Genomic DNA, 26,627 nt, shown 5'->3' with positions numbered 1-26,627 from the left:
CGGTTGTGGGGATTCTGCGTTATCTGTCACAGTTGTCTTTGCATTTCAGAATCTTTGTAAGCTGGGGCTAGGGTTCCTTTCTCTCCTGTTTAGTTTGTATGGAGCCTTGAATATGTTATCCCTGCCTTTGTGCTGTAATGGTTGTGTGAATACCAATAAAAGTAACCAGACCCATCACTTGGGAGACAGCTAATTAGTCGCAGATGGGGGCTAAGTTCAACTCCCTTAAAGGGCCACCCAACACCGGAAAAAAGTCTGCCCATGCAGAACCTAAAAAAAGTGGCTTCGTTTTAAAATGCACTGAACACCCACAACACTTAGCGAAATTGATGTGGCACCAGTGAAAACTGGCTGCTTTGGGGTTTTTAAAAAAATATGTCTGACTCTAGGCACCCAAGTTTGAAAATGTTGCCTGTAAGCACCACAATATTACCTAGAAAAGGAAAAATTCAGCAGTGAGAACACTGAATGCCGCTTCTTTCAACTGAAGTCAATCAATCAGGCTCTCCATTCCATTCCCTTTCATGATATTATAGCTCAAAAAAAGGAGACATGTAAGACTGAGGAAATTTATTTACTTTTTGTCTATGAACAGTATGACATAATTACAGACAAGGTTTGATACACAGGAAAACCCTTTTGTCAACTTTTTTTTTTTTTTGGCTAAATGAAAGAGCACAATAATCTTTACACGTTCATATTGTTGTTTTCTTTACAATACACAGCTTTCTCGGGTTGAAGCAAACTGTAAGGACACATTGGGTACTGGTATATTACAGCTACTTACATCATTTAAGAACAGCAAATGGAGAAAAATAAGTTATTTAAATACTGATTTCATATACAGAAAGTGCAACATTGTTAGTTGTTACATAACTTGCTTGACAGTTTTGTTTCCCCAGAAAGTGTCAATTAAGGATGACTGTATCTTGGACCAAAAGTATTATTTATTCTAAAAATAATACAGTACAACTGTACAGCCATGACTTGGTGAATTGACCTCTATTGCTGCTCTTAGGGAGAATGACCTGGCTGAATAATATAATACTTAATGCCTTTGATCACATTCCCATGCTCCCAGTTTGCATCCAAACCCAGTCTCATACAAGAGCACAGGGCCAGGGACACGGAGTATATCCTAGCTACTCAGATGGTAATACATGGGCATTAATAGGAATTTACAATTGTAATGTTGCTTGCTAATATTTTGGGAATGCTTCTTCCCTTACCAAATAGCTTTTCAAGTTAGAATTGCACACAGTGGACACAGAGCAGTACTTGTCTGAGCAGAGCGGATTAGCATTTCATCAGCAGGCTTCTTTTGTGCTTCCCAATAGCCAACTAGCTAACTTTTGCTTAGAATGTTGCACTTCAAAAGGAAATTGTAAGGAACAGGGTATTGTTGTTACACCAGGCAATCCCCCACCTGTCCACTGAACTACACTGAAACCAGCAGGAGAAGCTCACCCACTGAGCAGTGTAAGGCTTTTCTAAAATCAAAAATATATGCTAAAAATATAACACAAAAGACGACTGAACGGCAGAATTTAAAAACCAGATCAAAAAGCAATATTAACAACAAAAATCTCAAGGAATTCAAGTCAGAACGGCCTCCTCATGGCAAAGTTCTGATAGGTGTCATTTGATTTCTCCATGCAATGAAATCATTCAAAAGTCATAGGAATTACAATGAGTGTTTGGGACATAGAGAGCTTCAGAAATCCAGATTGTTTCCTTCTCTGCTGGGACTCTCCTTCTGTTATTAATCAGGTTGGGGAAAAAAATGAAGGTGAGGGATTTTTTTAATCATATGACTTCCTTTTTCCATGATGAGCGGAAGTTGTTTTCCTTTTGCATCAGATGATGCTTCATACTCAAACTGTGCATAGTAAGCAGTCCTTTACCCCTCTTAACTGCTAATTGGTATTCTGCAGTCTGCTTACTTTTAATCACTGGTGACCCTAGCTATCAGTGGATGTCTCAGCACTCCTTCCAGCTACTGCTTTCTATAGACTTCCCTTTAAGCCTTAGAGAGGGATGACAGACAAATCATTGCTATGACAACCAAAGCCCATACTATAAGCATGTTGTTCTTTTGTAAGAGTCTATCCACCTGTGCAAAACATTCAGTTATGTCACACATTCCCTGATGCTGTCACACTAGAGCTTACTAGTTCTCCAGAGAAAAGCACTAATAACTTTTAGACAAAATGCAGAGGAGCTCTGGATCCAGAACAATTTCAGATGATATGAGGAAGTGAATTAGTTATGCTGGACACATTGGTGTCTTTAATTCTGATGGCAGAATTTAGGAGAGAGTTGATAAAAATAACAGAAGCTGGTGACAACTGAAAATAGGTAAATAAAACTGATGCCTAACATTACACTCAGAGCCAGATTATCGCCTTAGGTAAAATTTACTGCATACCTGATTTAGGGTAGGCAATAATAATAGAGCACTTTTAACACTTCATTCATCAATCTGAATGCACTTTATCAGGAAGAGTAAGCACCATTATCCTCATTTTATGAGTGAATAATTGAGCCTCAGAGAGGGGAAGGGACTTGCCCAAATTCACCTAGCAAGCTCATGACAGAGCTGGTAATAGAAACAGATTTCTAGGCCTGTGCTCAGATCACTAGACTACATCTTTTAATTAGCCTGCCAAAGGAAAACCTACTCTGTCTACAATGAAGAGTTTCCACTACTGTAAGTTAAAGAAAAGTACATAGGATATAGACACCAAAGAAGAATCTAGTTAATACTATTCATGGTGATCTGTATTTGGAATATAAAATGAGTGCCCATGTATAAAAATAAAATCTGTTAGTATCCACAGCTGTGAATGGGAGATTTTACAGTGGGTTAGACAGAAAACAGGATAATTATTTTATGGACAAAAAATGATTTGTCCAGCATTCCAGAACGACACTTTCTTCTGAAGAGAAGAAATTTCAAACACTTGATACTGGAGGACATCAAGTTTGTAAAATTAGAGCATAATTCATAAGACTCTGAGATTCCCCCCCCCAGGAGTGAAATTACTGCATTGATACTTTCTATGGGACACAGTTTGCTTCTTCGGTGCATTTTATTTCCCCAGGGCAATCTCTCATTTGAAGAAACTAATGTTTTGAATTGATATGGTCAGGATACCAAGTCAAAGCTGCAGTATAATGATTGACAGTATAACCCAGTACATAAAAATATGATTAAAATGAAAAGCAGTTACATATATACAAGGCAAGATAACTTTGAACTTTTTAATAACAGCAGCAAATGCAGACCACGGTGAACAGTTTGCCTGACAATGGAAACGCTGCATTTGCAAAAGCGCCTCTACAAACAGAAGATGTTACGAGACAATTTATAGAAGTTACTTTAACTGAAAATCACCCTAAGTGCCATTGAACGACGACAGGATGAAGCAAGGTTGGATACAGATAAGTGAACACTAGATAACTGCTGACAAGCTGATTTTAAGGCAAATAAAAAAGCTGGTTGCTAGAAAGCAGTTACAAAAATGATTTCAGTTCTATACACAAAAGGAGTTTTGGACTCTGTTAGGTTAGTTGTATTGGAACAACAGAAAGAGTCAATATTGTAAACTAATTCCAGTCCATTATTCTGGCCTAGCTAAAGGCTCTATGGTCTACAGCAACTATACCAAGCAACAGAGAGGATGACAAAAAAGGGTATGTATTCAGCACTTGATTGCTAAACCAAACAAAACAAGCAAACAAAAAACCCAAGAAGATTTGCTAAACAGCTTTTGCCGGTGAGTTGCACCTTGGCTTGTATGTGGCTTTCAGGGCTGACTCTAGGTAACTGGGACCCAGTATTACAGAGACCTTGCAACAGAAACAGGGCTGACAGCAGGTGTAGCTGTCACAATCTTGTGGAAAGTGTGCAAGGGCCCCGTTCGCTTAATGGTCACATGGGGTGCTGTCTAACCACTGGCTAAGCCCGTGCACTTTCAGAACTAAAAATATCTTGTTGTTGAGTACTAAGGAAGTACCACGTCTCTGTTACCTGGTGGTTGCTTCTTTTCTCCTTTTGTTGCTAACGACAGAAAAAAGGAAGATTCTCTGAGGCGTTTATTTGCCTATCCCTGGGATCCACTTGCTTGATCCCGTTTGCCGTGTGGAGAAATTAGGGCAACACTGGTGCAGTAAGAAGCAGCGGGGTCTCGGGCAGTGCCACGTTCCAGAGCACGTTAAATCGCCTCTGGATCGAGGGGTTTGACGAGTCTTGCTGCTTCCAAGAGCTTGCTTATGTGCCTCTCCTCTGTGATGCCAGCTTCTCGAAGGCAAGTTTGTGACAGAGAAGGCACTTTGCTCAGCGTGTTGAATCCTGCTTCTGTGAGCGAGCTAGAATACATAGGCAGGCCAATGGAAACCAGCCAGGCAGTTATCGACGTGATCTGTCCAGGGGATACAGGTTTTCGGCAGATTTCAGTGAGCCCTCCACTTGGAATCTGGATAGAGAAAGAGAAAGCAAAATGACAGGTTTCAGAGTAACAGCCGTGTTAGTCTGTATTCGCAAAAAGAAAAGGAGTACTTGTGGCACCTTAGAGACTAACCAATTTATTTGAGCATGAGCTTTCGTGAGCTACAGCTCACTTCATCAGATGCATACCGTGGAAACTGCAGCAGACTTTATATATACACAGAGAATATGAAACAATACCTCCTCCCACCCCACTGTCCTGCTGGTAATAGCTTATCTAAAGTAATCTTCAGGTTAGGCCATTTCCAGCACAAATCCAGGTTTTCTCACCCTCCACCCCCACACACAAATTCACTCTCCTGCTGGTGATAGCCCATCCAAAGTGACAACTCTTTACACAATGTGCATGATAATGAAGTTAGGCCATTTCCTGCACAAATCCAGGTTCTCTCACTCCCTCACCCCCCTCCAAAAACCCACCCCCATACACACACAAACTCACTCTCCTGCTGGTAATAGCTCATCCAAACTGACCACTCTCCAAGTTTAAATCCAAGTTAAACCAGAACATCTGGGGGGGGGGGTAGGAAAAAACAAGAGGAAATAGGCTACCTTGCATAATGACTTAGCCACTCCCAGTCTCTATTTAAGCCTAAATTAATAGTATCCAATTTGCAAATGAATTCCAATTCAGCAGTTTCTCGCTGGAGTCTGGATTTGAAGTTTTTTTGTTTTAAGATAGCGACCTTCATGTCTGTGATTGCGTGACCAGAGAGATTGAAGTGTTCTCCGACTGGTTTATGAATGTTATAATTCTTGACATCTGATTTGTGTCCATTTATTCTTTTACGTAGAGACTGTCCAGTTTGACCAATGTACATGGCAGAGGGGCATTGCTGGCACATGATGGCATAAATCACATTGGTGGATGTGCAGGTGAACGAGCCTCTGATAGTGTGGCTGATGTTATTAGGCCCTGTGATGGTGTCCCCTGAATAGATATGTGGGAGTGGCTAAGTCATTATGCAAGGTAGCCTATTTCCTCTTGTTTTTTCCTACCCCCCCCACCCCCCAGATGTTCTGGTTTAACTTGGATTTAAACTTGGAGAGTGGTCAGTTTGGATGAGCTATTACCAGCAGGAGAGTGAGTTTGTGTGTGTATGGGGGTGGGTTTTTGGAGGGGGGTGAGGGAGTGAGAGAACCTGGATTTGTGCAGGAAATGGCCTAACTTCATTATCATGCACATTGTGTAAAGAGTTGTCACTTTGGATGGGCTATCACCAGCAGGAGAGTGAATTTGTGTGTGGGGGTGGAGGGTGAGAAAACCTGGATTTGTGCTGGAAATGGCCTAACCTGAAGATTACTTTAGATAAGCTATTACCAGCAGGACAGTGGGGTGGGAGGAGGTATTGTTTCATATTCTCTGTGTATATATAAAGTCTGCTGCAGTTTCCACGGTATGCATCTGATGAAGTGAGCTGTAGCTCACGAAAGCTCATGCTCAAATAAATTGGTTAGTCTCTAAGGTGCCACAAGTACTCCTTTTCTTTTTGAGAAAGCAAAATGTAACCTTTTGACTGCTCAGTTTACTTTCAGTCTTCCTCTGCACTTCCCAGGCAGTAAGAATTTGATAGTTTTAGAAAAGGGATGTTTCAAACCTTGATAGCTATTTCTCCTGTGCGTGTTAGGCAATGAGGAAGTCATTTGCTCAGCACCCATTCTACTCTTTTTAACTGGTTCCCAATATGCTGTTAGTTGGTCATAGAACTATAGGGCTGGAAGAGACCTCGAGAAGTTATCGAGTCTGTCCCCTCAATCTGAAGCAGGACCAAGTGTATCTAGACCATTTCTGACACATTTGTTTAATCTGTTCTTAAGAACCTCCAGTGACAGGGATTCCAGAACCTCCCTCGGAAGCCTGTTCCAGAGCTTAACTACGCCTATAGTTAAAAAGGTTTTCCCTTCTAACTAAATCTCCCTTGCTGCAGATTAACCCCCTTACTTCTTGTCCTGCCTTCAGCAGGTATGGGGAACATGGATCCCTTCCTTTTTATAACGGCCCTTAACATATCTGAAGACTTATCAGATCCCCCCACTCAGTCTTCTTTTCTCAACACTAACCATGCCCCGTTTCTTTTTAAACCTCTCCTCTTACGTCAGGTTTCCTAAATCTTTAATTATGTTTGCTGCTCTCCTCAGAGATGCCAAAGACTGAATGAGCAGGGCGACTCAAATCTGCTCTCAATACTGGAAGTGGTTCCCCTCCAGCACAGAGGAGGGAGGGATGAGGGGGTGGCATGCTCTGCTGCTACCTATGCTGTATCTCTGCGAACAGAGGTAGGATTTCAGTCTCCCTGGCTATGAATCCCGTACCCTTCATCATCATTCAATTAACTATGCATTTCTAAACAAAGAACGTGGTACACAGAGACACTCACTGCCATGCGGTGCTGCTTCCTCAACTGCTTCACCCGGATTTGGTCCATGTTTGTAGCAACATCCTTTTCAGGCTGCTCTAGGTCTTCAGAGTATCTCTGCACCAAAGCTTCAGGAATCCCACAGCGACCATGCTGCAAATTGCCATCCAGCCATGCAGGAGAAAGGAAAAGGGAAAGAAAGAAAACCAGAAGCAATACAAGTCAACAAGTTTCTATACAAACATCAAACACAAAAATGATAAGGGGAGCTTTAGATTTATCTGAGAGTCACAAAGAATGGAGTTTCATTTAGTGTTAACATTATCTACAGTGGGGCATTTGGGACACTGGTCCATAAAGCCTTTATCATTACGCATCCTCCAAGGGTGAAATTCTGGCTCTACTGAAGTTAAGAGCAAAAATCCCATGGACTTCAAACAGGGCCAGTTTTTTATCCAAAGTCTCTCTCTGCCATCAGATGGTTTCACCAGTGAAATCTGCCTGACAAGTTGTAGGGCAGCACACATTTTGCCATTCAGAAATTTTACGAGATATTTTGCTATTCTTTGGCTTAGTCAGAAAATGACTTAGTAATCAGGGCTGGAGAAAATTGATCTGATCACTGTGTATTTCCTGGTTCTTGACTTGTACAATTTGGGAGATGTCTGACAGATTTAGGGGTCCTCTGGAGATAATGATCCGAGTTAGTGTTCCATTATGAACATAGGAATTGTGAGACCAGTGGTTCATCTAGTCCAGTATCCTGCTTCCAACAGTGAGTCAAATAGGCAATTTTGGGGTACCCTATGCCAAGGAACATTTCTTCCTAACCCCCATTAGAAGTTGGCTTTTGCCCTTATGCAGAATGTTTTTTATACTCTCACAAAACCCTTGGTGGTTTTTTGACCTCTTTACAATTGGATTTCTATTCTTCACATAAACAGATGCATATGCACTTCCCTCCAGCGTGCGAACTGATATTCCAATCAATAAGAGATCCCACATCATGCCTAGCCACTACGCCAGAGAAGCAGTAACGTCATATGGGCTTTCAGATTTATCACTGAATCATTTAAACAACAGGGTAGCAATAATATTTTTGTAAATTACCCTTAATATCCAGTGCAAATTAGGGCAGCTCTGAGAATAGCGGGTGGGAGGAGAGATGGAGAGAAGGCATCTATGTCCCTTCCCCGGAGTGCACTGGGTACAAGGTCAGGCATACCTGAGGATATGGTCCTGTGTGTGGAATTTAGTTTACACTAAGCTAGATGTGGCTGTTCAATATTAATATTATTTGTATTAAGGTATCGCCTTGGAGCTGCAATCCCGGACCAGGACCCCATTGTATTAGGTGTGATACAAACATAACAAAAAGATAGTCCCAACCCCAATGAGTTTAGTCCTCGAGATGTTATCCGTATCTCTGGTAGGACTCACATGTCTCATCAACTCTCTTCCCTTCCTGACACACAGTAAGGCAGAGTGCAAACATGGCCTGTGTAGGACAAAGTGCTCCATTTTCAGCCCCGCGCTAGGCAAGAGTGGAGTGAGATACACATCTTCCCTCCCAGCAGCCAGGAGCATGTGGAAGGAATGGGAGATGAAACTGTCTTTTCATCATACCCTTTCATTGCATTAATTCATGCAGCTGCTGCACTACAATGACAAAGTGCTGTCACATATCAATAGAGCATCAAAGCACCATTGCAAGATTGGGGTCTTCTCCCTGCAACTGCTGCAGTTCGACGCACTTAGAGTGGCACATCAATTGCCTTACATCATTAAAATGCAAAGCATTTAATCGGATTGACTTTCACCATTTATTCTCTTTTTATCCTTTTTGCACTTCATCCAGCATGGACAATGAATCTCAACTGATCAGTTTCCCCTTCCCACTTTCCCCCCTCAAAATCAGCACTCATTTGAAGTGTGTGTATCCATGTATTTCTCCCAAACTCTTTTGTTCCCTTCGAGGGTACTTGTGAGGTTTTTGGACAGAAAAAAGTGGACATCAAAGCAAGCTGACTAATGTCTAATGCCTGTTGCTGGTTATGCAATTAATGGTAAGTCTGCAACACTTGGTGATTAAGCTGGCTCCACCCACTCCTCAAAGTGAAATGTGGTCCTGATTTTCAAAGGAGCTCAGTTCCCATTTAGGCACCTATTTACAGGTCAGATTTTCCCAAAGTGCTCAGCACCCAGAAGCTCCCACTGTGACTTTTATAGCTCCATTTTCAATAGCTCAGCACATTGGGTGCTGAGCCCTTCTAGAAATTCCAGCGAGGGTCTCTGAACCAACCTTAGTTCTGAGAAGCATCACTGGTGTTAGAAAGGACAGACTGAATTAATGGGCAGAACTGCGCTGTCTTCAAAGGGATGGATATGGAGTAATCAGGGTCAGCCTGGATCCCAAACTCATGCTCAGATTCCACCTTCCAGGAGTTGCCTCCTCGTTCAGCCCTCTTGTTGAAGAGAAGGGAGGTATGTGGTTCTATCCTCTCTCAAACCCTAGAGTTGGAGGAGACAAGCCCATGCTGGAGCAAGCAGAGCTTGCAGGAAATGTAGAGTTCAAAGGAGCAAGGCCCCCAAACAGCTATTTACTTTACTGGTATTGAAAGACTGCCTTTTGGTGTGAGGCCTGATATCAACAGAACAGATTGAGAGACTAACAACAGGGTGCCTGAAAGATATTTCCAGCTTTTCCAATGGTTTATAGCGGACAAACTAGCTCACTTGCTGACAAATAATGCACCAGATGCAATGAAAAGCGAGCGGTTGTAAAGACCAGCGTTAAAACGTTGAGACAATAGTCTCTTCTCACCTTGTCTGAATATGGTTCCTCTGTGAGATCAATCTCTTCAGTCTGCAACTTGTTTTCTATCAACATTTCCAGATTCAGTCCTCTAGTACAAGAGACTTTCCTGGCTAAAGCAGGGCCTAGCTTTACCACATGTTGCTGAATGCTAGCAGTCTCAGAAAGCTCAGCTAGCCAAGGGGGCAGTGTGGTTGGTGGGGTACTGGGCTGCTCAGAAGAGGGCCTACAGGCAGGTACTTCCCGGCAATCAATGGGGCTGGATGGACTGGCCCTTTTCACTGGCAAACATGGTGCATCTGGACTTGAAAGGGCTCCACTTAGGGTCAGAGGGGGATGATATAGTCCATTAGAAAGGCGTTCTCGGCTTTTTTTGGCAGGGACCGGTGGTGGCTGTGAAGGATTTTTTGACTGAATTCTTGCCTCGCTCATGCCCTTTTGCTCAGCTTTCAGACCTTCCTTGAGGACTGGAGAGTTATCAGCCCTTTCAAGGTCACGACTGCTTTTATGATGGTTTTCCAGAGGTGTCCTTGTTACGTTGTGGGTAACTAAAGTAGGCTGAGCCTCCCAGCATTTAAGCAGGTACTGAGTAGGAGTCCCACATGAAGTCTCTGTTACTGAGCAGTCCAATTTCCTAGCTTTTCCCTTCTGAGAATCAGCAGTTCCTTTACTTTGCTTAGGCAGATTGTCTTCTGCCCTCATGCCAGCCCCAGGAGCCTTAGGCTTCAGGACAGAGCCAGTTGTCTTTTTTGATACATCCAGTGCATCCTGAGGGAAAGAATCTACTTTCTTGCTAATGTTCGGTAGGTCAGTGCTGGATTCTCCTTGGAGGTCATCCAGTGAATGAGATCTTGGCCACTTGGCCATATTCTGGGTGCCATCCAGAGTCTCGCAGCTCCGGCAGACAGCTGCTGGTAAACTTCTGCGGTTCTTCTTCAAACCTGTGATGCTTGAAGGCTTGATGCAGCTCTTGGGAGCATGATGCATGCAGCTCAACCGGATTTCCTTCTTTCCTTGCTGGAGAGCTTCTGCCGATTTAGTCAAAGGCAGAGTTGGATAACTTGTCAGTTGGTTTCTGTTAAAGCAGTGCTCACTGGCTGACTTTGTGGGCAGCAGACAGGTCCTCCGAGTCTTGCCTAAGAAAAAAAGACATTACAAATCATTGTAGGAGAAATGTACAAAAGAAGCACCATCAGGAACTTGCATCACCACTAAATGCCTTTGAAACACAAGGATTCTTCATTGGTAACTGAAGACATGTCTAGGTCTTGTCCCTTTTTTCTGATGTCTTTGCCTATGCTGCACTTCAATACAGTTCCACCCAGACTCGTTTGAGAGCTTCTAGTGAGATTAATAAGAGCTGCTTAATATCCCAAAGTAGCAAAATAAATTTAAGATAAATTCTAGTCTTTACCCAAATTTGCAAAGATGTCATAGTCCAGCTGGCTTAATACAACTTTTCTTGGTGTAGCTATAGCCTATACATTATGGTAACAGATTTGACCCCTACAGAGAAATAACTTATAAAAATCAGACAGTGTTTGTAGCTACATTAGGTCAATAATTATTTGGTTTCTAATTATGCTTGAGAACTCACTCTTGAAGAATGGATTTTTATCCCTTAATGTTGTATTTCTTTTGAGATAATGTTTATTACCTAGAATTATGACAGACCTGCCACCCAGTTATTTCATGGTTTAAATGCACAGTGAGCTGTTTACAAAGGGAAACCATCAGGCAGCTTGAATTGTTTTGGGACTGCTATTGCACTAGCCTCTTTCCAGGGCTGTGTTTAGCAGTTGAAGAATTTTACTGGAGAAATGTGTCTTATATTATGAAAGGGAGAAGTGTTTCAAATGGACTAACCTTAGCATTAGTCTTAAATTGGAATGTCCTACTCGAGTGGAAAGACCAAGTGGTATACTAGTATTTTATGTTCACTGTCTGAGACAAAATTGTTTTATAAGAGCATGTTTTGCATTTTCCATAACAGGCATGGCTCCTGGAGTGGTTGATGGAGATGACAAGAAGCGCTGAAGATCTTACTAAGAGATGCAGCCTCATTTTTTCTAAAAGTTGTTTTTTAAAAAGAAGGCTAGGAGCACAGTAAAATAAATGTATGGCAGTTACTGAATGATTGTTTGGATCATTTTAGATAGCCTGAACTGGTGATTTTTACTACTTAGAAAAACAGAAAAGTCTACTTACAGAATAGACTCTGTATTTCTAGCTCCCTATAAACATACATTCAATCTTTTGGGTGCTGTACAGATTTTCCAGGGGCTGGATCCAGAAGGCCATTACAAACCTGCCATTATGAAAGCAAAATGCTCCACATTCAGCTCCACTCCAGAACCCAAAACCTTCCCACAAATTCCGTTTGCAGAAGGTCCCCCATATCTGGGCTTGATAGATGAGGTTGGGTGGTCTTTCAAAAGGTTGAAGCCCCTGTCACTGTAAACGCTAAGTCTCCTGTTTAAACAAGGCGTCTCAAGTGTCTCACCTGGTTGCCTCTATTGTAAAAATCATACAAAGGGGGAGTCAGTCTCTAAGGTAGTCAAGACCCATAGCTATTTAAGGCTTTTTAGAATCAACATCTTGAAATCCAGGGCAAATCAAGACACACAGTAATAATGGGAAATACTACTTGGTTAGGAGGCTGCTGCATTCTGCACCTTCCAAATGGGTTTAAGGTGTATCTTTGTCTAGAGTTACCCTAGTCCAATTGGAAATGACCAAAGCATGCATAACAGTCACTTTTCCTGTTAAATGGTAAAAACTTTGAACTAAATCCTAGAGTCCTTACAGCAGAATTGTCAATGGCGACAGTGGGCGTTTTGTCCAAGACAGGGTGTCATGATCAGCCATTGTGTGAGCAAACAGGAAAAAGCACACTACAAAAGAAAAAATATCAAAGCCACGATGAGCCAGACACCCAACTGGTGTAAACTGGCATAGCAACATTGACTTAGTGGAACTCTGCAAATTTACACCAGCCAAGCATCTGGCCCTGTATCTTCAACTCTCATTGGTTTTTTTTAATCTATGTGCCAGACTAGTACAAAATACATAATATGTGTTTCTTTTTTTCTCCAGATGGAGCTTGGCAAATCAGCAACTTGGGAGTCTTTTTTACTCTGCCCATTCACTATTTGTTATGGAGCAGCTGCCTTTTATGGGGAGTTAGGGCTGTCTGCTTATAACTGCCTTAGGAAGGGCCCCCAGGGGGGGCAACTGAATCCCACAAGTGGCTGATTAGTGAACAAGCACCTGGATCTAATAAAGGTGACCCAAACTCAGTTAGAGGGGAGCTGCAAAAGGAGACAGGGAACTCCAGTCGTGACAAGCTCCCAGGAGACACCTGAGCAGGGAGCCTAGAGGGTGAGCTCTTTGGGGAACCCACCAGAATGGGGAACCCCATCAGAGGTACTCCAAGAGAGGGGAGCCGCCTAGACAGAGAGCTGCAGTCAGCAGGCATCCCCTAGTCTCAGCCAGACACTGCCCAGAAGCCCAGCCTGGCCAGGATCACCTGCTGGCCCCGGAGAAGAGTTGCAATGGACAGACGTCTCTGGACCCCTGACTCCAGAGAAGGATCTTACTCTGGTAGGGGCAAAAAGCCTAACAGCAGGGGCAGAGACTGGAACTGAGAGAACCCCTGGGGAGGAGCCAGAGTGGAAGTGAGCACTGGACTCAGGTCGGGGACAGGTGGACAAAGAATGAGGTGAAAGTTTTGTTCATGGTCTGCATTAGCTTTTCTGTAAATAAGAGCCCCTGAGCTGGGGTGTGTGAGACTCTTTAGCATCTAACAGTCTCTATGGACTTGTTGCAACCCTGTGTGAAGGGAAAAAATCAAATAAGGGCCCTCCTTCAACACCACACCCACTTGTGTGGTGATGCACCAGCTCAGCCTGGAATGAGGTCACTATTAAAAAAAAGCCCACCAAACTATTTAATTGACTAACCCAAATATCAAATAAGGATAGTAGAGACTAGTTTATCCTTGCTGTCTTTGGTCAGCTGTCCAGTCTCAGGAATAGCTACCTCATCATGTCCCAAGGATTGCTTGCTGGTTTAAAGTGTTTCTACTCTGAAAAATAATTCTGTGAGAATGACATTGTGGGCTTCCTGGTTTATTGTTCCTCAGTGGCTTCCGTATGAAAACTGCTCAGCTTACAGTTAAAAGTTGGAGTTTTCAAACTGCCAGTCCTGCAGGCTCAGTCTTGGATCTGACTGTCAGGCTGGGTTCTCTCTCTCTCTCATACTTCATGATCAGGAATATAAATTCCACAGACCAAACTGTACCCTCCAGTTACATTTGTGCAATACCATTCGTTAGCCTTCACTGGTTGCCTGCATTAGCACAGGACACACTAAGGGCTCAATCCTGCAAGGTGCTGAGCACGCGGCCCCCAGTCTGCAAAACACTTATGCAAATCCCTAATGCTAATTCCCCTGGGGCTATTCATGTGCTTCAAATTAATCTAGATTGGATCTAGCAAAGTACTTAAACACTGTGCTTAATTTGAAGCACATGAGTAGATTCACAGGAATTAACATTAAGTTTTTGCATAAGTGCCTCACAGACTGGGGACAGAGTGCTCAGCACCTCGCAGGATTGAGCCCTTGCACAGTGGAGTTGCACTAATGGTGTGTGATTAGCAAAGAACCAAGCCTGACTTTCAGAGTTATCAGGGATGACAGATTAACTTGTTATATTTGTGCAAAAAGCACATTTGATTTGGAGTCACTGCCTTTATGCCCTCAATGCCTTTTTAGAGTGACTGTTCACACTGAACACCCACTTTCAACTTTATCTAGCTTTCAGTTATTTGCAAGGATTCTTTTTAGGCCTGGAGGTAGCTTTGTCAAGGGGCATAATGAAAGGCAACTAGACTGGTCGTTGCATCTTGATTAGGCCAAACTCAATTGAAATAATATAAGCCAGAGGTTTTATGCAAAGTTTTTGCATATTTTTGTCAGAGCTACACTGCACAACTAACAAAGGCAAAAATCAATCAAATGTTCTTGACTGCAAAGTGCAGGGACTGATATTGATTTAGTTTTCATAGATGAGAGATGCAAGGTCATTCTCAAATGATGCTTAGGCTTTTGATCAGAATGGTGAAGTCCCCTCAAAGCAGGTAACAACCCAGAGTGACAGCACATACTGGATAGTTCCTTTCTCAGAGACCAGGACACTTTAATATTTTTAAAGACAGAACTGAATTTTCTAATATCAGTTTTTGCACCTGCACTGACGTTTGAAAGCTGTTTCTCAGTCTAGAAAAAAAACAATTTCAGCTAAATGGCACCTAGAGTCAGTGGTATTACCCAACTAATTACTACCTAAAGGCAGGCTACATTCAGAGATTTTAGAATTTAGTTTCATTCAGATTTAAAGTGCACTACTTTTAGGGGATGGACGATTCCTTTCAATACAACTTGCATTCTGAGCATTCTGGAAGATACTAAGACTTGGCTTCTGAATAATGCAGTGATTGCTTTGGATCTGAATCCTAATACATTTCATGTGCCTGCTTCATGGCAGGACACCATGTCTCCAAAACTCCACATGTGCAAAGAAAGAACTCATTTAATCTAAGAGGGAAATTTGTTTCTTACATTCTCTTGCCTGCTTCTCTCTCTGGCAACTTACAAAACGTGGCATCACTTCAGGAAGTTGCAACATTTCAGGAGAAAGGCAGGAAACATCCCTCCAAAACAGGACTTATTTAAATATTACCTCACAAGGGGTATGCCATCGGTTTCTGAAATTATCTTAAAATATGTATGAGAGATTGTGTGACAGAAAATGTTGTACTCTTTCAGTGTCCGTACCTCCATGGCAGCATGTTAAAATCTAGCCTTTCAGCCAGGGGTGGGGAAAGGAATGTGTTTTTCTGTTTAGTTTTTTTATCGGCCTGTACATTTACAGCTCCAACTGTAATTCATTTTACTGTCTAGGCTTGCTGTGAAGTTTACACATCAAAACCCATGCAACTTCTTTTGGTTCTGAAGTATTGTCTAGCCAGTGAATTGTTTTTACTACTAGAGCACAACCAAGTCCCTGCACCCTTGTTCAAAGAAAAGTGGTACATGATTATTGCACAAAGTTAGTCCTTGCAGGTGCAGATGTATTAAAGGGTATTTATTAACTTCACTTTGTTAGCAGTTAGGAAGAATACACTGGGGAGCATGACTGTGCAAAACAAGGCATTTGAGAATGGAGGAGGAAAAGCAAGAGGCAGAATGGAAAGGAAAACAGAAGAAAAAGAACAAGAGTTTCAAAGGTACGTAGCAGCAGATTCTTTAGTCAACGGTAGCCTCGATTCTGGTAGCTGTTCTGCACGGGCAGACTCTAGCACTCCTGCAGAACAATTTGCAGGAGATGGACTCAGTTGCTACCAGGAATAAAACCAGTTCTAGAAGGAGTTTTGTCCATGAATAAAATAACCCAACCCAAAACTATTCAATGAATTAATTAATAAAATGGCACTCAGCTTCAAAATTGTTTTAAGAGATATCCCCAAATGATGCACTTCTCTGAGAAAGGTAGTATCAGAGTCATTACTTGGATGGAAGACAATGGGCTAGACTGTGATCTGTTACAATTGGGTAAATCAGGAGGAACTCCAATAGAGCTATTATATTCCTCCTAATTTACACCAGCTTTTCAGAATCTATCCCAACATTTGCCAGTATTGTCGGATTTTTAAAGCTCAAAGTGAATGTGTAGCCAGGGATTTCTAAATTGACCATTTTTAGGGTCAATATTGTTAGTATTAATTCATTCTTATGAGTCTTGTTGTTATTAAGCAGCCTGATACCTTTCAGCATCCTGTTCAGTGCTATCGATTGACAGCATCATCTCTGCACTGTTGGGCTAAACGTGTTCAGAAAGATTTCGGTATTTGGGAAAACTGCAGTGAGTGATACAGGTAGTCTTTAGATGTTGCCCTTTCTCCAGCTGTATGGTAGAGTCTGGAAGCTTTATGTATGTTTCCATTTTAGGAGACTAATCTGAGACTGTAAACTCAGGCTATACGACTACTTTACACGGCCAATTCCCCTTCTAGATTGTGGTTCAGTATTTCCTGTTTGGGACAGCAATGCCCAGGCTCCCTGTGCTACTTCCTGGAATTAGAACATAAATGAGTCTGACTCTATATCTTCTTTCTCAAAAAGAAGTGCTCAGAAAGCTGTATGTACCAGGAAGAATGTCACAGGGCAGATGTGCAATGGTATCTGGGAAAAAAAATTGGGGGGGGGAGAGGAAGAGGGGGCTACAGCAGCAGATTTTCAACCCTTCTCCAATCTTTACTTTGAGGAAAATCGCCCTGCAGAGCCAAGTACTCAAAACGACACAGAACAGGGTGAGTTAAGGATGGCCTGTGTGCCCTAACTCCAGATGTCATTAACTTAACTTTGGCTTTGTTTTCTGTGGTTACATTTCCTTGGGTTTTTACAGTTTTACTGACACAACAAAGATGTGATGGTTGGCACGACAAACAGTCATGGCTTCTTTTCTCGTCATTGACAGTGTCAACTGGTATAAATACAGAATTAAACAAAGTGACATGGCTACCTGCCTTGTCATTTCTTCTTGTGTTTACTGAGAGAGGAAGGATGATCCAGTGGTTAGGGTGCTAGCCTGGGAATTAGGAGATCTGGGTTTAAGTCCCTGCTTCACCACATTCTTCCTGTGTGACCAAAGGCAAGCCATTTAATATCGCTGTGGCTCAGATCCCCATTTTACAGATGGGGGAAAACAGTACTTCTCTACTTCACAGAGGTGCTATAAAGATAAATACATTAAAATGTGTGAGGTGCTCAGATGCTTGTCTCATGGAGGCCTGCCATAAAAGTACCTAAAACAGACAAACAATTCAGCACCTACAGATATAGTATGTAGCAAACTGCGTTCAAGTTGTAATAGAGTCTCTGAAAATTTGGAATTGACGCCAGGAGAATTGATATCTACGCATAACAGGCCTCTGTACTTGTCATTAGAAAAAATAACCATCCCTCATCTGAGAACCTGCTTCCTTCTCAGAATGCATTTCCCCTCGCTGTGAGAAAAGCAGATGATTGTCTGGTTGTTCATTATGTGCTTGTACTAGGCTGCTGGTTATCCTCACTTCAACAGAAAAGGGCCAACTGAAGAATGTATTTTGGAAACAAGAAGCATATAAACAATGATGGTCGGTGGACTTTGCAAAGAAGGTGGGACACTCTTCAGACCAACCAGCTTTGACAGAATCCTTTCACCACAAGGAGAATGATCCAGTATAAATCTTACACCCGAAACAGTTTCTCAAAGCAAGCACTGAATGCACTAGTATGTAGAAATGGTATAAAAATGCAGCAAGCCAAAGCTGAACAGCAATACAAAGCATTAGTGATCTCAGTTCTGGAAAGCTTAGATAGAAATATTAGTTTAAACATAAAAGCAAGCATTCTGAAAGCAGGCAGGCAATGACAATTGCTTTGCAAAGATTTTATTAAACTAAAGAAAACGTACAGGCAGCAATTTAACCTTAATGCTAAAGCCTTCATTAGGAGACCTCTTGTGAATATAAGGGAAAGAAAATCAAATATAGGCTATGTAATTTTTTTATTTTTTTTATAAACGTATGTAAAGTAATAAGAATTTTTTTCTCTCTTTAGCACAGTATACAGATTTCAGTCACATTTGAAATACAGTCATCAAAAGCAACAACCTCTGCAAGGGAATTAAACCAGAGAGGTCGAGCTGCTTTGGTCAAGTGACAACAACACTGTAGTGCAGGAGGCTCAAGTTCTGGAGACAATTCTGATCTCTTGCTCTCTGAGGCCTGTGGGGTTTAGTGCATTACGGAGTTGATGCACTTCGGTTCCTAGCATATGGTGATTTGTGTTCCCTAAGTGAGGATCTTCAACTGGCACATTAATAGAGGAGGCACTGACTCAGGAGAAGACCTTCTACCCACCCTCACAGCTGGAAGAAGGAGCTGCAGCCACAGCTACCTAAAAGGGGGAACAGGATCTTTTTCAACTGCATTCTTGGATTCACATTTGCACCGGCCATTGGTGATAAAGCCTGGCAGATGGAGGCAGAACCAGAACTCAGGTGTCTGGAGTGACATCACCAAACTCAATTGATCAAAAGCAATTTAACTGATTACTGAATAAAAAGATGTAAAATTGTTAACAACCCTCTTTCATACAGCTGTTTGTCTTCTTCTACACATGGGACTGTAGCCTCTACTGAGATCTCCCTTGCCATTCAGACACCATCTCCCAGCGTCACAAGCCAGGACAATGGGCAGTCTACATAGTAGGTGGTTCTTGCTCTCCCATCTTGCCAACATTTCGATTCAATTGTCTTGCTGAGGTTCATGCAAATGCTTTAACATCTCAACAACAGGCCCCTTTGATGGCAGGAGGATGCAACATGCATCTCGAGCAAACACACAAAACCACTGCCCAAAATAGAGAACATTCATTTCCAAAGGTTGTTTTTTCGTTAAGGCTGCGAACAACTCCTCCAAAGCTCCAAAGAGAAGTGAAGAGAGTTCCCCTTTGCCAGTACTCCCTTAGCAATAACTATGAATATGAGAACCAGTCTCAAGACTACAACAGGAGATGGAGCAGGAGGAAGATGGGGGTGGAGGCCTGGTTTTCTCAGAACACAATCTCCAGATCATCTGCTTTTCTTTTGTAATCCTATGTCCTCTGTCAGTGCTAGAAAGCAGCAACACCAACAATAACAAAAAGCAATGGCTCAGGAAAAGAGAGAGAGCAAGGATGAGGGAGTGAGAAAGCCAAGTATGAAGCAGCTCCACTTTTAGCTGGAGCATGGAAGCAGAAAGAATGCAAAAGTCGTCTGCACACACAGGCTGGGCATGTCAGTGATTCTCTTTGCTCTCATTACCATTCTCCAGGTTTTCACTGCTTTCATAGCAGCCAGAATCCCGGGGGGAGCATCTGCTCAGTCCCTGGCCTTCTATGAGAAGTTTCTCCTGAGACCCCGACTGGTCACTGTTACCTGGAGGAGGTGAGAGTGCACAATGAAAAAAACGCCATTACACAGGGAATCTGATGCAGGTTCTTGGGCTAACCACTTCCTCTCCTCCCCAAACACTTGCTAGTACTCACTGCGTCAGCCCAGACATCTGAGCATTAGGAGGGGATAAGGCTCTGTGGAAAGTAATCACAATGGGGAATAATGCCATTGGAAGACAAGATACGGTACAATACCCTCATTTTAAAGTGTGAGAACAGTGACGTGAACAACAGAAAGTGCAGCAGGGACTTGTTTAAATGGGATAGTGTCAAAAGGCTTTGACCAAATTACTGACCTATCCTGAAGAGGGAAGCCAGGGGAAGAATCAGATGGAATTACTAGTAATTCTTCCCCATGACGGGGCAGAGAGTGAGTGGGAAACTAGTGGTAAGAATTCCTTCCTTCCTTCCTGGCTGGCTCTGTGACTATCCCCAGCACTCCCAGGAAGGGGAATCAAGCTGTGTGCTGGATTCCAGGACTTGGCCCTTAGAGTTTGGTCAAACTGTTTTGTACAGAAACTAAATTCAGGACTGGAGAAATCAAACCACCAATTGCCTGATGCACAGCTGCCGTTGATGTTGTGTTATGTTATGTTCTTCAACAAAAGCCAGAAACTGCTAGTCTGATGCCTATTCTCAGATCATGAAAAAAAGTAATTATGGAGCAGAGCCAGGAGCTGTGCTCACACAGGCTCCAACTGTCTCTTTCCCACTCCACTTTTTGTCCACCCCCATCACATGCAAGAGGAATTCATTCTCTCCAACCCCCTTCCAAATAATGCCTTACATTTTTAAGCCAAAGTGGAAGGTCACTATAAAAACTTTTACTGCAAAAAAAAAAAAAAAAAAAAGTGAACATATTAAATCAATCTTGTAAACAATGAGGTAAAAATCATATTAAGTGACCAAAAATGCCCCAAATCAGAGGGGAAAAAAGCCTAAAGTTTGTAACTTGAATTTATTCCTGGGGAATGACAGAAAAGTTAAGGCTAGCTCTGTGGAGAATGTATAGTGTAGGCTACTTGCAAACAGTACAAGGAGAGGTCAGAGGAGAAGGGAGAAATGGCACTGTTTGTGAAAGCGTAAACCGACAGCAGAAATCTCTTAGCAACAGTATTGGACCCACTGGCTGTGTTAGCAACACTTGATTTCCAGATGAATGAGCCCCATATTGTTCTCTGACTAGAACCCTGACTATTCAAGCTTAGCTGATGTATATTTTCCTCTTAAAAGTTCCACACACACTCACAGGACAGCAGATTTTACAGGAAAATAAATAACTGTGGTGGAGTGAAATGCAAATGTAAAACAATCTGAAATTCCCTAGAAGCCTAGTTATTTAACACAGGCACCACAGAAATGCCTAGACTACATAAGACAATATCAACAGACTCCCTCAACTAGTTTCCTCTCCCAGAAGTGGTCAAAAGAGCCCTCAGCAGGGCACTGGGAAAAAGCCAAAACCCACATACTATCATATTCCTGTAAAAGCTCCACAGCCGTGAGGAGAACAGCTCTGTGCTCCGGGTCTCGGATATTCAGCTCATCCAAGTCTTCCTCCTCCAGCAGTCTGAAAGTGTCCAGATCTTCATAACCATTGAACAGAAAAGTGGGCATGTGCTCCTGTGTGGGGGAAACAGGAAACTAGTGAGCCGTACAACAAGACAAGAGATCTACCACCTGAAAACAAAGGAAAGTTCAACCAATCCGTGCCTATCTAGGCAGTTTCTTCTTCAGCTTTGTCTTCCTAACAGATTGTTACTTATTACTAGGGATCAACTGAAATACAAAAAAAACAAAAAACAACAACAACAACCCCCCCCCCATATTTACTGTAAATGCAGGGCCTTTGTTACGCAGGGCATAGGAGGGGCATAAAAATATACATCCACAGACTATACCAGTTCCTCTTTCTTTCAGAGGGATACATCGTTTAGAAGCCTTAGTTTGTACTAACAAGTTCTGTTTTGTTATACCAGGTTTCTTGAACTGCTGTAAATTCACAGTGTCAATTACAATACCCTCGATATGCCATGGCATGCACCTATTATGGCCGATTCTTTCTGCAACAATATTCTCAATGGGTAATATTTTCAAAAGTGCTTAAGTCCCATTTTCAAAAGTGAATTAGGTACAGCCTGTTAATGATATGTCTACACTGCGATTAAAGAACGGTGGCTGGTCCGTGCCAGCTGACGCGGACTTGGGCTGTTTGATTGTGGTGCAGACAGTCAGGCTTGGGAAGGAGCCTGGGCTCTAAGACCCTGCGAGGTGGGAGTGTCCCAGAGGTTGGCCTGAATGTCTGCATCACAATCAAACAGACCCTTCGGCTGAGCCCCGTGAGCCTGAGTCGGGTGGCACAGACCAGCCACAAGGTTTTAATTGCAGTGGAGAAGTACCCGAAGTGCCCCAGTCATGCTTGAAAATGGGACTTAGGTGATTTTGATCCCCCCGTTCCTTTTCCTTGAACTGCTAACATTTTGAGACCAGAATTTTTAAATTGGGCTTAATTTATTGAGCTAAGAGAAAATATAATGGACACGCTTGTTGCATAAGGAAAGAAGAGGTTACACCGCACTTTTGCATAGCAATACATCACTGTCATGGTGCTTTCACTGGCTTTCAGCGTGCAGTTGCATAGCTTCATACATTCACTGAAGTGAAACGGTTGCACAGACATAAGCCTTGGAAGGGATTTACACATGGGCTTTTTTTTTTTTTTTAAACTGCTTTAAATTCAGGCTTTTAAAAGAATTAAAAGTTCATTTTTTTCAAGAGTGCTTTTGTAACACATACACCTCCTGGGTGTGCTGTTCTGTCCCATCTCGTGGCCCCGAGACCACTTACAGAGAGTTAAATGAGTCTGCTCTACAGCCTTAGCTAAGAGCCAGTTGGCTTTTCGTTCATGCAGTAGAGGCTCATGCAGCTCCAGGGCCCCAAGTTTGATCTCGCCCGCCAAAGACCGGGGTCTGTCACCGTTACACTTTAAATGAAGCATTCCAATACTAGGAGACATCACTGAAGCTATAAGCATCTGTGTCTGAATTTCATTCCCTCTGTTCTGCAGATCCCTTAACTATGAATTAACAGAACAACCTATTTTGGCAATGTAAGAAGAAAAGAAAAAAATAAAACAGAGGGAATTTTTCACTACTGCACCACAAATGCAAACAACCATGTCATAAAGAAATTATAGGACCGCCGAGTACATAAATAGTGTCCTAACCATTGGCACAACCACCTTCCTGACCCTTCAGTGCCACACCTGCTGTTGGATTTCGAAGCCCATCTCCTCGAACAGCACGCTCTGCAGGTGCACAACATGTCACATCCTTTCAGTAACAGAGTAATCGGAAGAGCAGACTACAGGCACAGCAGCTTATCTCCAACCTGGCGGACCTTGAGCTTCCTGGAACAGGGACGATCAACTCCCTCATTAAAAGAAGCAGTAACCTAATGTCCTTTGGATCTGTGCTAGGTTTTGTGTTGTTGTACTCGATCTCACTGCCAATCTGTGGAACGTATTAGGATCCTGGCATGTAGGTAACTGACCCCTTCGGCAGTCCATTACACTGGACGTTACTTGTTCTATGCATCAGCTACATCCCCTCTGTAAATTAAGAGCCAGTTCTGCTTCCATTACATAAATGGTGAACGTTCCAATGGGTGCAGGATTAGGACCTTACTGTGTAGCCCCTAAAAACTTACTTAACAGCACGCACCCCCCTTCCCATAGGGAAACTGTATCAAGAGAGAATGAGAACTAACCTTTAAATTGATACGATCAAGGAGATCCTCGACAGACTTGGGCTGAGGTGGTCTTCCTTTCCGTCGTCTCCTTGTGGGCCGCTTTGGCTTCTCTTCCTCCTCATTTAACACGTCCACATAGATAAATTTGAAAGTGCCCACTTTGTTGTTCAACAGGCCCATCCAAGTGCCCATGGGAGGTTTGCTGATTATATCGATGATATCACCTTTCTGAAGGCACAACAAGAAAGAATGGGACAGTTAGGCACATAATTCCTATCAATACTCAGGCAAACTCACTATCCTCACTCTGTTTTTCCACTTACACAGAACCTGAAGACCTCAGGGGAATTTGCAAACATGACTCAATCACATACGCTTGTGAGGTGTGTCTTGTCACACCCATTTTACAGATGGGGAAAGAGGCAAACAGAGACTAAGGTCTACATTAAAAAAGCTGCAGTGACGCTGCTGTAGTGCTTCAGTGTAGATAGTAACTATAGCGATGGAAGGGGTTTTTCCATCACCCCGGAGTTAATCCACTTCCTTGAGATGCAGTAGTTAGGTCAACAGAAGAATTTTTCCATCGACCTAGTGTTGTCTACACCAAGGGTTAGGCCAGTATAGCTACATCTCTCAGGCGTGGGGATTATGCCGATGTAAGTTTTCAGTGTAGACCAAGATCATTACAGCAAGATCAGTGTAGACCAAGATCATTCAGCAAGCTAGTCACAGATCCTGGAATAGATCCCAGGAGTTCACACTTACACCAGTAGTTCTCAGTTATCTATGGATTGTTGCTCATGCTCTCCACTGTCTTGCTTTTGAAAATGGTCAGGCAGCAGAGAGCTTCTTCCTTGTGAATGTACTGCAGTGTCTGTGTTTCAGGAACCAGAGTCAAGCCAGTGATATGAAGTTTAAACCACTTTATTAGTTACATGACAAGATGGCTCCTACAGATTCTGAGCACACAGACCCTGGGTGTGACTGCATCATGTGAGTGACCTCTCATAATGGGAGGACCTCTGGTGATTATTCCTGGCTAATTCTAAAGAGACAGTACCACAAGATACTACTCCTACTCTGTGTCTACCAGCAGTTGCTGTTTCAGCTCTAAAAAAGGAGGACTTGTGGCACTTTAGAGACTAACCAATTTATTTGAGCATAAACTTTCGTGAGCTACAGCTCACTTCATCAGACGCATCCGATGAAGTGAGCTGTAGCTCACAAAAGCTTATGCTCAAATAAATGTGTTAGTCTCTAAGGTGCCACTAGTACTCCTTTTCTTTTTGCGGATACAGACTAACACAGCTGCTACTCTGAAACCTGTTTCAGCTCTGTGGCACTGTTTGTAGCTAGTGCAAATTATAATAGACTCAATTCTAGTTCGGTGCAGGTGGACTAGCTCTGGCAGTGTAGGTGGCCACCTAGACACAGGGCACCCAGTGTTGGAAGTGTGCAAAAGTGAACTTTATACTATCTTTGCAGCCCTTTCCCCACAAGGCTTGTCCTTGACAGCAACCAAGAATCTGGCTCAGAATATTTATTTGATCAGGAATTAACAACTCTGGCCTGTTTCAGCTGAGTTCTTCTGCTTGCCTGTTGCTAGAAAAACTCTCTCTGAAAATTGATTTTTCAAATCCGTGCAGAGTGGAAGTAAATTTACAGCATATATTTTCAGTTCCACAGTAGTTAACTCCCCCACTCCCTTCACACATACCCCTCCACTCCCTTCTCTGCCTGCCCCTTTGGAATTTTAAAGCAGGTTTGCTTGGATTTAGGAAAATACTAAGAACTACTCACCTATATTTTATCACCCAAACAACTCCTAAGAGCACACTGCAATACCAGAAAGAGACAGGTAACGGGAATGCAGGGAGCACAACCTCAGCTAAATAAGGGACTAAGTACTGTGTTAGCCTTCCTCAGACTAAGCTCTTACTGACTTTTCAGTGGGAGTTTTCCCTGAGTAGCATATGTCATTTGATCCAAGAAGAAAACTGGTACCTTAAGTTTCAGGGAGTCAGTATCATAAGGGCTGGGTGTAAAATCAGTGTGAACCCTGGCTCGCCCACAAAAAGGTCCCCTATAGGGAGGCTCTTCATCATCACCATCTTCAGACTTGACACTCTCCCGGTTGCTGGCTGAGGAATCTGTCGTGCTCACTGTCTGACCACCTGTGTGGGGGAACCAGAGTAACAGCTTAAAAAAAAATATATGCTTGTTAGAAGGGCTCATCAACACCAATTCATTTCTGCCACTGTCAGAGATGAGATGCAAACACGAAAATGTTCATAAGAACTTCATTTTATTTACTGTGGAAATCTATGTGCCCTGCAGCAACAACAACAAAATGATGCGATTATAACTGAACTTACTCATTGAGCTCTGACCACTTAAGGAGCTCCTCAGGCTTTCTACTGAACCACCAGCTTTCAGTTTGGGCTTATCCAGAGAATCAGTCTCTGGCTGTGGTGACTGCGGAGAACCTGGCATTACATCAGGGCTGGAGTCCTGAAAGAGATTTGAACCCATTTCAGATTGGCAGATTCCCATGGAAGATGGCAGGGACTGCTTGCATGTATCTTAAGAGAAAACTTAGTACATATTCTACTACATGTTACCAGCAAGGACAGAAGTCATTAGGATTTATTTATTGTCGGCATTAACAGAAGTTGGGGCCCCACAGTGCTAGGCTCTGTATAAACACATAATAGGAGACAGTCCCTGCCCCAGGCAGCTTACAATCTAAACAGACAAGACAAAAACAGGTGAAAGAAAGGGGGCATTATCCCCATTTTATAGATGGGGAAACAGAAGTTAAGTAACTTGCCCAAGGTCACAAAGTCTGTGGCAGAGCTGGGAATGGAAACTCCTGAATCCCAGTCCAGTGTCTTAATCACAAAACCATCCTTCCTCCCCAGGTTCATTCGTTTGCTCTCCCTCTCTGATGTATTACAATTTAGGCAACCATTTTGTATAGTATTTTTAAAATCCCAAACTAAACATTTTGCTTGATGCATTGTTAGATGTTTAAAACCCAGCAGAGAGTTTTTCCTTCACACAGAACTCCCAGTTTAGAGACAAAAAATTAAGACACTAAATATTTTTAGTGAGAACATTTGCTATAGGCTTTTAACTGCTTGTCAACTTT

At 42.6% G+C, this 26,627-nt stretch overlaps 1 protein-coding gene across 2 annotated transcripts in view; it reads right to left on the bottom strand.

Moving 5' to 3' along the window:
- Nucleotides 1-4,217: 4,217 nt before the first annotated feature.
- The window catches only part of SASH1 (SAM and SH3 domain containing 1), a 55,131-nt gene continuing 32,721 nt past the window's right edge, over nucleotides 4,218-26,627 (bottom strand). For both annotated transcript variants that reach the window (XM_077811786.1, XM_077811787.1), the window contains exons 6-13: nucleotides 25,852-25,987; nucleotides 25,481-25,650; nucleotides 23,495-23,704; nucleotides 21,199-21,349; nucleotides 19,596-19,709; nucleotides 9,692-10,818; nucleotides 6,889-7,020; nucleotides 4,218-4,478 (exon numbers count right to left, since the gene is read on the bottom strand). In XM_077811786.1, the coding sequence (XP_077667912.1) occupies nucleotides 4,218-4,478; nucleotides 6,889-7,020; nucleotides 9,692-10,818; nucleotides 19,596-19,709; nucleotides 21,199-21,349; nucleotides 23,495-23,704; nucleotides 25,481-25,650; nucleotides 25,852-25,987 (2,301 nt within the window). The remainder of the gene's footprint in view (nucleotides 4,479-6,888; nucleotides 7,021-9,691; nucleotides 10,819-19,595; nucleotides 19,710-21,198; nucleotides 21,350-23,494; nucleotides 23,705-25,480; nucleotides 25,651-25,851; nucleotides 25,988-26,627) is intronic.

This window comes from Eretmochelys imbricata, chromosome 3 (genome assembly GCF_965152235.1).
Source record: "Eretmochelys imbricata isolate rEreImb1 chromosome 3, rEreImb1.hap1, whole genome shotgun sequence".
Taxonomy (NCBI): Eukaryota; Metazoa; Chordata; order Testudines; family Cheloniidae; genus Eretmochelys; species Eretmochelys imbricata.
This window is presented reverse-complemented; position numbering and strand designations above follow the sequence as displayed.